The sequence below is a fragment of the Hipposideros armiger genome, unplaced genomic scaffold (assembly GCF_001890085.2).
Source record: "Hipposideros armiger isolate ML-2016 unplaced genomic scaffold, ASM189008v1 scaffold_481, whole genome shotgun sequence".
Taxonomy (NCBI): Eukaryota; Metazoa; Chordata; class Mammalia; order Chiroptera; family Hipposideridae; genus Hipposideros; species Hipposideros armiger.
The window spans coordinates 634,198-647,525 of record NW_017731831.1 but is presented as its reverse complement, the minus strand read 5'-3'; the positions used below and the strand labels follow the sequence as shown (position 1 = coordinate 647,525).

The 13,328-nt window shown below is 42.8% G+C and overlaps 1 protein-coding gene across 9 annotated transcripts in view; it reads left to right on the top strand.

Moving 5' to 3' along the window:
* STOX2 (storkhead box 2) overlaps positions 1-13,328 on the top strand; it is a 222,582-nt gene that overhangs the window by 97,105 nt on the left and 112,149 nt on the right. Inside the window, exon 1 of one of the 9 annotated variants that reach the window (XM_019666947.1) lies at positions 3,759-5,352. The exons of 6 other annotated variants lie outside the window; for them this stretch is intronic. In XM_019666947.1, coding sequence (XP_019522492.1) covers positions 5,187-5,352 — 166 coding nt within the window. In that variant the 5' untranslated portion in view covers positions 3,759-5,186. Of the gene's footprint in view, positions 1-3,758; positions 5,353-13,328 lie in introns of those variants that run through there. 2 more of the 9 variants (XM_019666944.1, XM_019666948.1) reach the window with 2 other exon arrangements.

The following is a 13,328-nucleotide window of genomic DNA, read 5'->3' as shown; positions in this document are numbered from 1 at the left end:
CGAGTTCTTAACCATCGCGCCACTCGGCCGGCCCCGTTTCCAGTTTTTTGAGATACCTCCATACTGATTTCCATAGTGGCTGCACCAATCTGCAGTCCCACCAACAGTGCACCAGGGTTCTCTTTTCTCCATAGCCTCGCCAGCATTTGTATTTAACAAATGATTTAATCACAAAGTTTGATGTGCATATCCCATACATACATAAATACCAACACCTATTTATTTTCTATGTATTTTGGTCTCTTACCATACCAAAGTCATACTTAGGCAGAAAAGTGAGGCCATGAGCATTGGTTGTAGTTTCAATGGAATGCCTCTGAATTTGATGAGTCTAATGTACTAATGGAAGTTGCCAGTATCGTATCAGTGGGTGTCTCTGTAGCTCAGGATATTGTGTGCTTAGGCGGTCCTAGATTGAAATCCATCTTCTCTAGGCTACAAGGTCAAGGCTCAGGCCTGTTACTCCTTACATTTACATACTTACATTTCTTTTCTACTCATATCAACCTTTTCCTGATTCATTTCAGTAATATGATTTCTCTGATCTATTACATCCTTCAGTCTGCATAGTCGTTGTGGGCTTTGTAGTGTCTGAATGGGGCTTTCTGTGAACAGCAAAGATCATTTACAGATATTTAGGTCTTTAATTAATGTTCAGTATACTAGAGATACAGATTCAAAGAATCAAATTTTCCTTACTAGAGGAAAAATTGAAAAACCAAAATTTCTTTAAGTCTTGAATTCAGTTCATTCCGTTTGTAAATTTGGTAGTTTTTAAATAATGAAATAAAAACTAGTTCTCAGGGGGGGCCTTTGAAAAATTTTTGATCAATTCAAATTGAAGATTAAAGTCCCTTGAGCTAATTGTAAGCCCCATTTAGAAACACAGTTATGTACATTCCCTTAAAAACTTAAATTGCATTTAGAAATTTGGTACTATATTTAATTTTTAAAAAGCACTTAATATGTCTGACTGAGAAGGCTTCAAACTCAGTCTTCCAGAATACTTAATCAGGCTTCCTTGGTCATCATGCCAGTCCTTGCTAGCCACTGGAGATAAACTATGAACAAAAGAGAACAATGAATGACAATACAGAAAACAGAAAGTATCTCTTGCCTTCATGGAGTTTACATTCTTATAACTCTTAAATTCATTCAACTCTTGTAAATGTAATAAACCAAAGTTTTAAATGAGGAGAATTATTCTTATACCTTTCAACTTAAAATTAAAAATCTAAAATCAATTATATATTTGAATTAGAATTGCAAAACAATTGTGTCTAATGTTGCCAATCTATCTGATATGTAAATACCAAATGTACAAATTATTCTTAAGCGTGATTAAAAAAACACTACTATAAAAATTGATTTGTTTTTCATTTCTCTATTTCATTCTAAACTTTCCTAGTAATGAATACTGGGATTACACAACTGAGCTTACTTGGTGGACAGTTACTTGATTGTCTCCAGTAGGTTGAGAGATTTGAAACTAGGACTAGGGACCTAGGGGTTGCATATGACCAGAAATCTTCCCATTGGACAGATGGACATATGGAGTTTGATTTTAACAGGAATTCCACTCCACTTGCTTTAGATAAGACTGGTCTCACAATATGCTATTTTCTAGAGTCAAGCCTTACCTTCACAACCTCTTTGGCTGTCACCTGATTAGGATGGATAAATTACTTAGGTTCCCCTTCCTCTCCTACCTTACTCTCTGATCTGATTCAGCCACCCCATCCATTTACTGCCTGATTCTTCTGTGTCTGGCCTTTTGGCCTTGGCTCCGAGGGCATCTGTGGAGAGTATGGACACTGGGTGGTATCACTTCCTCGCAAGTCCTGCATGCAGAGGTGGCTGAGTGGAGGTGTAGCTCTCCTTTCAAAATGTCCATTACCCGCCCCCCCCCCATCTTTCATATGAACAAGGAATATTTTCTAAGTCAAGTAAGATTCAAACTTACTCTCCAGAAAATTCCTGGCCGACCCCTCCCTTCAGATTCCTTCCTCTAAGCCCCTTCTATATAGAACTTCTAAAACATTGCTTTTTTTTGCTTAAAACCTTTCAGTGGTTTACACTGTACTTAGAATAGAATACAAAACTCTTTACATGGCCTGCAAGTCCTTGCATGATCTGGCTTTCGCCTGCCTCCATGACCTCATCACACACCTTTCTCTTAGGCTCGAATTCCGGTCGCACTGCCCTTCTCTCACCTCTCCCAACAGAAGCCAAGATTCTTTCCTACCTCAGGGCCTTTTCATGTACTTTCCCACTTCCCGAAGCACCAGTTTCCCCTCTCTTTGCTAGGATGACTCCTCATCCTGTAGGTCTCAGATTAACTCATGTGTCCAGAGAGTTGGCTCTTTTTTGTAGAATGTAGCACAATTCACGCATTTATTTGCTTACTACTTAGATCATAAGCTGCACGGGGTATTTTGTTTGCCCAGCCCCCATCCCAGTGCTGTCATATACTATACAATTATTATACTCTGAATGATAAATATCACAGTTGTCACAGCAGTCACCACTAGCCTTCAGTCATAACTACTGTAATCATTCTTAGAACCACTTTTGTCTCACGGGAGACACTGTGTAATTGGTTTTTTTTGTTTGTTTGTTTGTTTGTTTTTAGCTGAGCCATCCTGCTACCTGTTGGCAGCTCAGCGGCTGCTCAGCTCAGGCTGGACTCAACCGCTGGTGTAATTGTTTTTTGAATTGAATGGAAATATCTAAATGTCAATATCATGCATTCATTAATTATTTTTTATTACCTTTCTGTTTCTTTACATATTTACTCTATAGCTTCTAAAGCTATAGTCTTTCTGTTCTTAGTCTTCCTCTTACAGTAAAGAAGACATTTTAGCAAAATGTGCCTTTTGGGGGACTATCCTAACTTTTAAAAAAATGTCACTGAACATTAGCTAATTGGTTTAGTTAGTAATAAATTTTGCTTAATGTAAATATAGGTTCCATATGATACTTAGTGATTTTTATTTGTTTATTTTTATACCCCCAGCTATCCCAAGAGATAGATTAGTTATAGTAGTCTCAGGTTACAGAGGGCAGCCTTGAGATATTGAATGGAAGCTCTAGTTCTGGATTCTGTAATGCTTGTGGCTTAAGCCCCGCCCCCTCAGCACGGCTCTCCAAAAACCTTCCTGCCCCCCAAAGAATTCAAGCCTTAGAATAGCACCGAATTGTGTGAGAGCTGAATCTTTTAGAACTCTCTGGCTTTTGGGTTGTTTTTTATTTTGTTGCGGTATCAGCTTGATAAGATCAGAGCCCCATATATTTCATATCCTTGTCTCTGCACGTTGGCACCTGTGAATATGAAACAACAGCATAAAAAATGATTTTGAACCTGATATCGTCACATGTGCAAAAAAAAAGTGTGCAAAAATGTAAAATAAAATAAAATAAATGTCAAAAAAAGAAAAACCAGGTTAATTTTTGTTGTTTACAATACTAAAGCATTTTTGGAAACCCAAATGGAGAGGTAAGCGGGGTTTTTTGGAAGAGCCTGTAGCAGCGCAGTGTCACGGGGGTTCGCAGCAATGTGTCCAAGCTCCTTTAACTCGTGTGACCTCTGCGTCCTGGGCCTTGTCTCAGGCCCGGCACCTCCAGCTGGGGCGTCGCAGCGCCCCCTCCTCCCCTCCTTCCCTTTGGCATAGCGCGCATTGTTGTCCTTTAGCGATTGGTTGTTGGACCAGAAACAGCTGTGCTGAGCCGTGCTGTGTAAAGGAGCTGTGGATCTGAATGCAGGTTAGCGGGCTGGTAGTGACTTCCACCTGGGGCTTGAGGACAGAGGAAGAGCTGGGGCCACCTCCACCGCGTTTTCCAGGCGGCGTAGACCAGGTGCCCGGCTGTTGGAGTCTGTCGGAGGAGCTCTCGGTGGCGCCCCCTCCCTGGCTCTAGCTGATTTCGAGGTTGGCGCAGGTGGGCAGAGCAAGGCACCGCAGATCGCCCTGTTCCATCGAGGGGTTTCTCTCCCTTTCTGCGAGAGGGAGGGACCATCCTAAAAATATGTAAATATCCAAGCTTTGACTCCAGGCTGAAGCATCAGCCAAGGTCCAAGCGCCTCCGCTGGGTGTTTCTCATGAAAATGAGAAGACGGATGGGATCCGTGCTCTTAATTTAAGGCAGCTTGGTGATTAGCATGAGACTGGGCGGCTGTCCTGCTTCCTGCCCTTCAATGGCCATTCAGCCTGCTCACGGCTGAGCGGTGCCACCGTGCGGGTGTCGATCGTCAGGCTCCGCATCCTTGGCAGCCATGGCTGCTGTCGCTGCCTCGGACAGTAGGTAGGAGCATGCATGTGTATGGGGGCACATGCGTGTCGGGGCACACACATACGCGCGCACAAACACGTGCGCAGGCACGCATACCACCCTGAGCCTTGGAAGGACCAAGATTGACAAGACGCTGCAGCCGCGAGGACGACTCCCGCTCTTCCTGGATTCGGCAGAGCCCGCCCGCCGCAGCTGCTGTCTGCAGAGCCTGCTCGGATCCCTGTGCACACGCGCTGCCCCCACTTTCGAGCCTCTGTAATGAAGACTGCCTCCCGAGGACTGCAGGGGAGGCAGAGCCCGCCTGCGCCTGGGACTGCGAGCCGTGCGGCTGGTAGGCCCAGGGGGATACGACTTGGACACTGTCATCCCCACGCCTCGCGCTGAGCCGCCTGGTGCGAAGGGTCTGTCGCCGCCCCTCTGGCTTCCCGGGCGCCCGATCTCGGGTCAGCCCCGCAGGCCTCGGCTTCCTCATTTGTTTGGGTCTTTTGTGCCGGGGCTCACAGTTGGCTAAGCACTCCTGCGCTGAATCGGGCCATTGTCTGCGCTCCCATTGCTTTCACGCTGCAAGTCTCGGNCCGCCCCCTCCCCGCCTCCTCCTGGCCGGGGAGCCTCCTAACGTGCCTTTCCCCCCAGGAATCTGGAAGCTATAAGTCGGGAGGATTGCAAATGAAGTGTAATGCATTGTGGGACGTGTGTAAAATCGGAGCCTTCGCCGTGGGGGTGTGTGGGGGCGTGGGGAGGGCCGGACCCGCCGCTGGCGGTGTAGACGCCGATGAGGAGGGGCTGGGAAAATGTGCGCAGAGTCGGCCCGGGTCGTGCCCGCTGTAGACGAATGAAGCCGCACGCTTGGCCCCGGCGCTGAGGCCCCAGGATCGGGGCAGCAGGTCGCCCTCCCCACCATGAAGAAGACCCGGAGCACAACCTTGCGGCGAGCCTGGCCTAGCTCGGATTTCTCGGACCGGGCCTCGGACCGCATGAGGTCCCGCAGCGAGAAGGACTACCGCCTACACAAGCGCTTCCCCGCGGCCTTCGCGCCCCAGGCTTCGCGGGGCTACATGACATCAGGTTGGTAACCGCGTTGCTGCCCCCGGGCCGGGACCGCGGGGCGTGCTCGCTGCGCCGCTGCCGGGGTGCTGGCAAGGGAGGCCGGGCGCTGATGGATGCGATAAGTTATGGGGAAAGCAGGAAAAAAATTAGCTCACATCCACCATTTTGTACCTCCGCAAGATCCACAGCAGGCCCTCTCAATATGGGGTTTGAAAGCTATTAGTTAGGTAAAATAAGGGAGGGGGACGTGCCCGGCATTTGGGCTGCAGAGAGATAAATGACTGCAAGCTCCGCGCAGCAGCCTCCTTGAGCTTTGTGGGAGAGCCTGCATCCAGGGTCGCCTGCAGTACCGGGCTTGCTGGAGCCTGCATTGTGGCCAGTTATCCCAGTGGGCATTTAAACAGCCCCCTTTTCGGAGACGGGAACAGGTTCCAGGCGTAGTTCTGGATGGTTTGAGTCAGGGAAGAGCTCCGCATACATCTCCGGCTCGTCGGATTTGTACGCAGAGAACTCGGTTGGAGCTCAATGAATGCATTCTGTGGGGTAATGGTGTGTATGCGGATTGTATGCTCACATGATTCGGTGTGGATTTAACCTATGTTGCTTTGAATTAGGTTGTATGGAAAGAATGGAGGCTGTATCGTGTATTTGCATGTCAGACAGAAAGGACAAACAAAAACGGTAAATGGAAATGAAGGCTTCAAAAAAGGTTTCATCTCAAAAGGCAGTGGTGCTGTTCAAAGCAGTTCCCCTTGGAAATACAACAGAATGGCTTTGGTGTGTGACTCGGGAACCCAGAGATAAAATCCTGGAGGAAATGCTGAAGGAGGAAAATGCTGGCATGCTTTCCTTGTTTTCCCCTTATTTATTGTTGACCACTTGTATGTAATCATGTGTAAGACATCAATTTTTGTTTGTTTTTCATCCTGAAAGAATTAATTTTTGTCTAAACACAGGATAATGGAAGAACTGAGATTATATTTGAAAGCACATACTATACCCAATCATTCTAAGTCCTGTCTTAACTGGGAAGATTGCTTTAAGCTTGCGGTTGGTACTTACACTCTAGCACTACTATCTTTCTCCTAAAACAGCAAGTTTTAAAAAACTGAGGCGAGTATCTCATGCTTTAAAAATGTCTTGTGACCACATTTCCATGAATATAAAACCTAAATAAAATAACCATCTTTTTTTATTGCAAAATCTGGCGACATAAGGATGTTATACTATTTTGGCAACAAGGCTCCCTTGATTTTCTCTTTCATGAAAAGCCAAATTTGTAAAGGAAGTGACAACTGCAGTTTATACTTCAATAATTTAAGTCAATCACTGCTGTGGTTGCTATATTCTTCAGACTTGTACAGTAAATTTTGAAATACACCTAAATCTAAATCTAACCTCAAAACACATAAACCCATGTCTTCGCCAAGTGTTCAGATAATCCCAGGTTTCATATGCTTAGGGTTTGAATGTCTTCATTTCACACTGAATACTTCCCCTCTTTTTTTTGCCCCTCTTCAGTACCCATACCAAGTGCGAAGCTATAGGCGGGCAGGTGGCCATAAAATCTTCAACAAACCTGCAAGACTCTTTAATGATTTCAGGCACATTTCCATGGAGCCTGTTTTTATCTATCTTGATGTGGCTTCATCTGATCAGTTTCATTCTTTCCTAGAGAAATTCTCTGCCATTGCCAGTTCTGCAAGGTATTTTTGAGGGCTCGAGGAAGAAGCTTTTAATTTTATTTGATTCTCTTTGCTTATTTCATTTCTTGACCTGCAAATGGTAAGCTGGTCTTACGGTGATATTGGAGGATAAGCTGTTTTAGGCTGGTGGTTTTCTGTTCAGGTTTGATGTTAGGTTACTAAGGAAAGCAGAAAACCAAAAGATGGGGGAAGAAGAACTGTGTCATTCATTCAGCATTTTGTGGAGTGCCCTCTGAGAGCTAAGTGCCTTGCTAGATTCTCATGGGGCTACAAGGTTACATAGAATATGACTTTGTCCAGGAAGGGAGGACTATTATTTCTTCTTTATTTTAAATGTTAATTAATACGTGTAATAAAAGGTGTTGGTGCTAATGGAAGGAAATAGTAAACGTTCAAACATCTACAGTGAACATTGGGAGAGTAGGTGGACTCTTTTCTCATATGCATCTTTTTGGGGTGGGATGGGGTGGGGGCATCTTATCAATTTCCTCTTCAAATATGGCTTCTTTCCAAATGAGTGTTGATGAGACTAGATGGTATATTGAGACACTTTGAGATCTTTTAAAAGTGAGGTCCCTTCCTGTTAAGAAATGTAAAGGAAATCCACTGGTATCCACAAGTTAGTGACTCTGGATACAAACAGAGCCTTTATCACATAGAATGAAATAGAAAATGAAGCAGCTTAGAAACACATGAGGCTTTTCATATTTCTTCTTTCTGTTTGTCCAGTCATTTGGTATAATAACTACTGGTATTATTATGCTTCATTTTAAGTAAAAAGAACTTTTTGTTGTTGGAGTCAAAGGACAAGATAAGCCTCTTCAGAGATGTCCTAAATAAAATAACTTCAGTTGAGAATATTTTTAGAAATTCCCCCCAACAAATATTTCTTAAAAATGTGGGGAAAAACTTTTTTTTAAAACTTTAGGAAAGGAGAGATCCTTGCAAATTTTATTAATAGCTGTTCTTCTGGTCTGGTTTACCTATCACACAATGGGTACTTCAGGTTTAACTGTTTATTTAAAGGCAAAATTGCAGGCGTTCCATAATAGCTTTCTAATGAGACAGCACCCTTTCAAACAGTCTTTTCTCTGCTAATAAGTAATTACCAGTTTGAAACGTGATTTACACCAACAGCCTTGGCATTTAGCCTGTGCTTTTTTTCGTAAACCTTCAACGACAAACTACACTTAAGCTCAAAGAGTTTAGAAGAGGCATATTTAAAACTTAAAGAGATCCTGCAAAAGGACAGTGAGATAGAGAATTCTGAAACTTTAAATCTTGAAGACCGTGCCTTTTATGACTGCGTAAGCCCCCCACTGATGCTACCAAATCTAAAATAATCCTAAGAATTCACAAGCCTTGGGGTAACCAGCAAGTTCACAGGCCATGAGATGAATTTGTTGTTCATCTTGAAAATTACTTTCCCAATGGGGGTTTCTGGGCAGAAAGGGAGAGAGGGGATCTTGCCTTTTGTTCAAATCAAGATGAATAATAAAATATGAATGCATTATCTGAAGAAGCGAAGGGTTTAGACCAAATGGATGTGGGATTATCCTTATTTTCTAAAATGAGAAATTATGATATTAATTAATTAGAGATAAAAGTAAAACTCCCCACAAAGAGGGAAGAATCTGTATAATCCTTAGTGCTTTATGTATGAAAACATGTTCATGTACCTCCATGAGATGATTTTTAAGGCCCCTTTTGTCAGTGAAGCTATTAGAGCCTCCTCTGTTAGAACTGTGTGAACTATGACCTCTTTGCACAATGGGTGCTGGTAACTTTTAATTTTCTTCACTCTCCCCTTCCCTGGCCTTGGGGATGGGTGCTTTTTTATATTATACATGTAATGCCACCAAGTTTGGGGCATTCTAATGATCAAAGTTGGAAAGTAGTTTTCCCACTTTGAAGGTTCTACAGACATGTTCATAAAAGGTGTTACTTATGAATGAGACACCCCCAAAGTCATACTTTTAGTTTGTCACTTCAAAGAACGGTGAAGCAGACATTTTTAATAATATGGTCTTAAAGGATTTGAAAAGAAAGATAAAACAAAAGCCCTAAAACTGACAACTTAAGAAAATTTAAATCCGTTTTGTCTGCTGATCTAACTAATATAATCAGTAGGGAGGACTGGTCAACACACCACCTTGATTAGATTATGAGTTTTCATTTTATAGAAACTAATTCTGGGCCGCGGGTGAATGTGTCCCAGTTCCTTATGTTCTGTTATTTTGAGAGATGTGAGAGTTTTCTGGGAGCGGAGCATGGACACTTGGGGTTCTAATCTGGGCCTGCCGCAGACCAGCTGTGTCCCGGGCGAGTAGTAACATGACCTCCCTCCCATCTGTAGCGGGTCCCCCTGGTCCACACTTTCATTACAGAATCGGGCTCCGCAGTGGCTCTGTAATGAGTGAACTCAGGATTTCCGAGCACTTACACAGAAATTGTTAGAAATAACCTTTGCCCTTTTTACTTATTGGAGTCATGTGCTTCTGTATGTGGGGTATGTGGGGAAAGTGCTCATTTTGCAAGGGAACTCTATTTCCTGTCATCCTCAAATGTTACATTAAATGTCTGTATCTTTGGGCCTGTCCTGGTGACCAGAGTAATGGGGGTGGGGAGATGATGCATGAAGACCTGGCAAGTTATAATCATATATGCAAGTTTTAATAAACAGCATTCTGTTGTCTTAGTTTCCCTTTTTGCAGAGAACCATTTTCAGCCTAGCTGCTTCAACTGTGTTTTAATTTGAAACTACCTGTGTTGATTCCTTTCACCAGGCAAGTGGAAGTGAGGAATATTACACTTGGTGGTGAATGACTTTATTCTTTATTTCCCAGGAGAACATGAATGTGCTTACAAAAGGTCACCTCTCTTGGTATTTCCGTATCTTTTACACTCTTGTGAACGTTTTTATTTGAAAAAAAGGAATATAAGTATATTGTATAGAACCCTTAGCATTTTTTCACCTTCAGAGCAATCGTGGCTTAAATTCCCTATACTCTGGAGAATCAGGACAGCTCAGACAGTGGTAAGTTCCTTGGTACAAGGTTGCTTGTGCGAGTGCAGATGTAATCAAGGAGCAAAACCTGGTTAGACCCTTGCTGGTGAGATAATATGTGGACATTTGAATTTAGGACAAGCTTTTGTAGATCAGTCCTAGAAACTGTGTGATGCCTAATCTATAAGGTATAAAATAGACATTCTTGTAGTTTGTAAGAGTATCGAGCGTAGTCAACTTTAAATTAACCTCAGTCACGGTAACACAAGAAAGAGATGACATGGGTAATTTTTTAAGGAGATAATAAACTTTTCCTTAAGTAGTTAATCCCTAGACTATTTTTATTTGACACTGGAATGCACAACCAGTTGGTCAGAAAATCCTATTGATTTCTACCTCCCAAATATTTCTAAAATCTGCCCCTCCCTCTTCATCTCTGTTGTTTAGATCTTCTGTTACAGTATCTTCCTATGGTACCTGTCTTCTAGCGCAGTTCATCCTCCACATATCCCCAGATTTGGTTTTTTGTGTGTGGTTTAATCTCTCCTAAAGCAAAGCTGGTCATGTCACTTCTCTTTTCAACGTCTCTCATGCCCATGGATGAAGCCCTAGACCAAGGCTCTTTATGGCACGACCTCCCCACTTTTCCCACCGCTTGTTCATTTCCTCCCCTACCACCCTGTGCTCCAAGCTCTGGCAACTCTTTACCTTCCAGAGCCAGCTCACACACCCCTTCTCTTTCAGTCTTCCTTTAGATCCTTTCTAGAGTGAATCAACTCACATGACATTTGTTAGGTATTTGTGTCATGGCAACATGGTCACATTGTATGGCACCAGGAGTTTACCTGTGTGTCTCATGTACTAGATGGCAAGTTCCTCGATGGCGGTCCATGTTTTATGCGTTTCTCTACTTTGCCAGTAACCACAGAGCTTGGCACATATCAGGTACTCAGTAAATGTTTATTGGATTCATGAATAAAACATGACTTCTCTTAAAAAGTTGGATGAAGAGATGTTTTGAACTCCTAATGTGAGTCATTCTTTAATAACTATGGAAGATATATATATATATATATATATATATATATATATACACTCTTCTAGTACCTCCTATTGTGGTTGGTAGACAGGACCAGCTCTCAATGAGTTGACATTTGGAAACCAGTAAATAATAGCATATAATAAGAGTCAAGTGTGTGTGTGGGGGGTTGATATGTTTGATATAAGTGGAATAGGAGTTCAGAGAAGAGAAGGGTGTCAATTAGAAAAGGCTGCCGGGAGGGAGGCCTTGCTTGTGTCTTGAAGGACTGGGTATGATTTGAAGAGACAGAGAAGAAGGATAGGGGAAAGCTTGTGGAAGCAGTACTAACCCAGGCATGAAGCTGGAAGTGAAAATATCTTTGTGAAATCAATCATGCTATAACTTTGGGATGTGACTAGAAATAATGTGTAGCTAGGCCAGGTGGGATCTTGAAATGTAGGTGGAATTCAGAGTTCGTAGGGTAGGTAATAGATTTGTGAGTTCGGGAAAGAAGCGATGAAAGGAGCATTGTGGGAAGAGGTGTCTGGCTGTGGTTTGCAGGATAGATGGAAGAGATGAGCGTCTCAACGCCAGTAGACTGGGAGGCAGTTGAGGGGGTGATGTGGCTGGTGATCAAACAATAGATGATGAGGGACCCCCCGCAGAGCAGTGTTTGCCAATAGTGCTATGTAGGCATTAACACTCCCTCAAGATTTTCTTAACCATGTCCATATACCACTTGTACTGTTACTTCATGTTTCTCTTTAACTCGACCTATTTTTTTATTTACATGAATTAAAAAGGAAAGTTTATATTTTATGAGTTTGAAATTATGGGTTTCATTTGATAATTGCATTTTTCTATCCCCATTAAAATTAATATATTCTTTCAGTGAAAAATATTCAACTAGGTACCACCTAAAATGACTTCATGTACCTGAATGGCACTCATGCCACGCGTGGAAAACCTGTATCAGCCACGGACGGTGGGAAGGGAGTGAAGAGGAAAGAGAGAGCGTAGGAGAATGAAGGAACTGGCCTTTCCTGGTCACTGACTGGATTTAAGAGATGAAAGAAGATAAAAGGTGCATCAGAGATTTTTGCTGGAAGAACGCAATAAATGCCCAGGAAGCTGGGGGAAACGAAGCATGATGAGTTCCAATTTGGACATAACGGATTGGTTGTCCAAGCAGAGAGGTCCTTTAGGCGCACAAGTGAACAGTAAAAGTTAGAGGTGTAGTTTAAAGGGCACCCACTGAGCAGTGTTAGTTGGAAACACGAGAGTGGCTTAGCTTTTTGTACTTTATGTTCGCTTCTTAGAGGGGAGCAGATGACAGACTTATTTTTATTGCCAGCAGATGGAGGTGTCAGTTGGATTCCCTTCACTTTGAGTCCTACTTGGGTTTCTGAAAACCTGGACGGTCAAGGTTAGGGTTGCTTGGAGATCATCTGCTGTCCTGTTTCTGAAAGCAAAGTGCTTTCCATCTCTAATTCTTGGATTTGTCTTATTAGTGTTTACATTTATTCAGAAGCTAGTTTATTGTTGATATAAGGGATATGCTTTTGATATCTATAGTCAGGTTTGAAAAGAATGAGAGCTATATTAAGTAGCAGCACAAAAGACTAGACCAGCTATGTAAGTAACATATATTTCAAACAACTATCATATATACCTATTTAGTTGAAAAAATATGGCTGAGGTAACGCAAACACACAGTTAAAATCTCCATCTATCTTTTTACTTCAATTCATGATAGCCCCTCCAGGCCAAGTTTTCTCTTTTTGAAGATAAAAGAGCTGTTTGGCAGATGCCTGTTGGGCATTAAGGTGAAAAGACCTGTCCTGATGGGCGTGGTTTCAGAGGGAGGCACCATCTAGCTTTGCAGTTAACGCCCTCACTGCACCCTTACTGCAAATTCCTGTCTGGGTAATTCTCCTAAGAGAGCTATTAGACCCTTTATTGCTTCCGGCGTACCCAGCTTTTGCTTTGAAATCATTTCATTATTAGATGAAATGAAGGCCCCTATAGTGATGGAGGTACATTGGACATTTGTCATTTTTTTTTAGCTGCCCATCATCTGAACACCCTTCCTGTGTCTGTAATTTCCAGCTGTGATGGGTTGATTATGCCCTCCGAAATGATATGTTCAAGTCCTAACTTCTGGTACCTGTGACTATGACCTCATTTGGAAATAGGGTCTTTGCAGGTGAAATTAAGTTAAGATGTGATCATCCTGGAGCAGGGTGGGCCCTAATCCAAT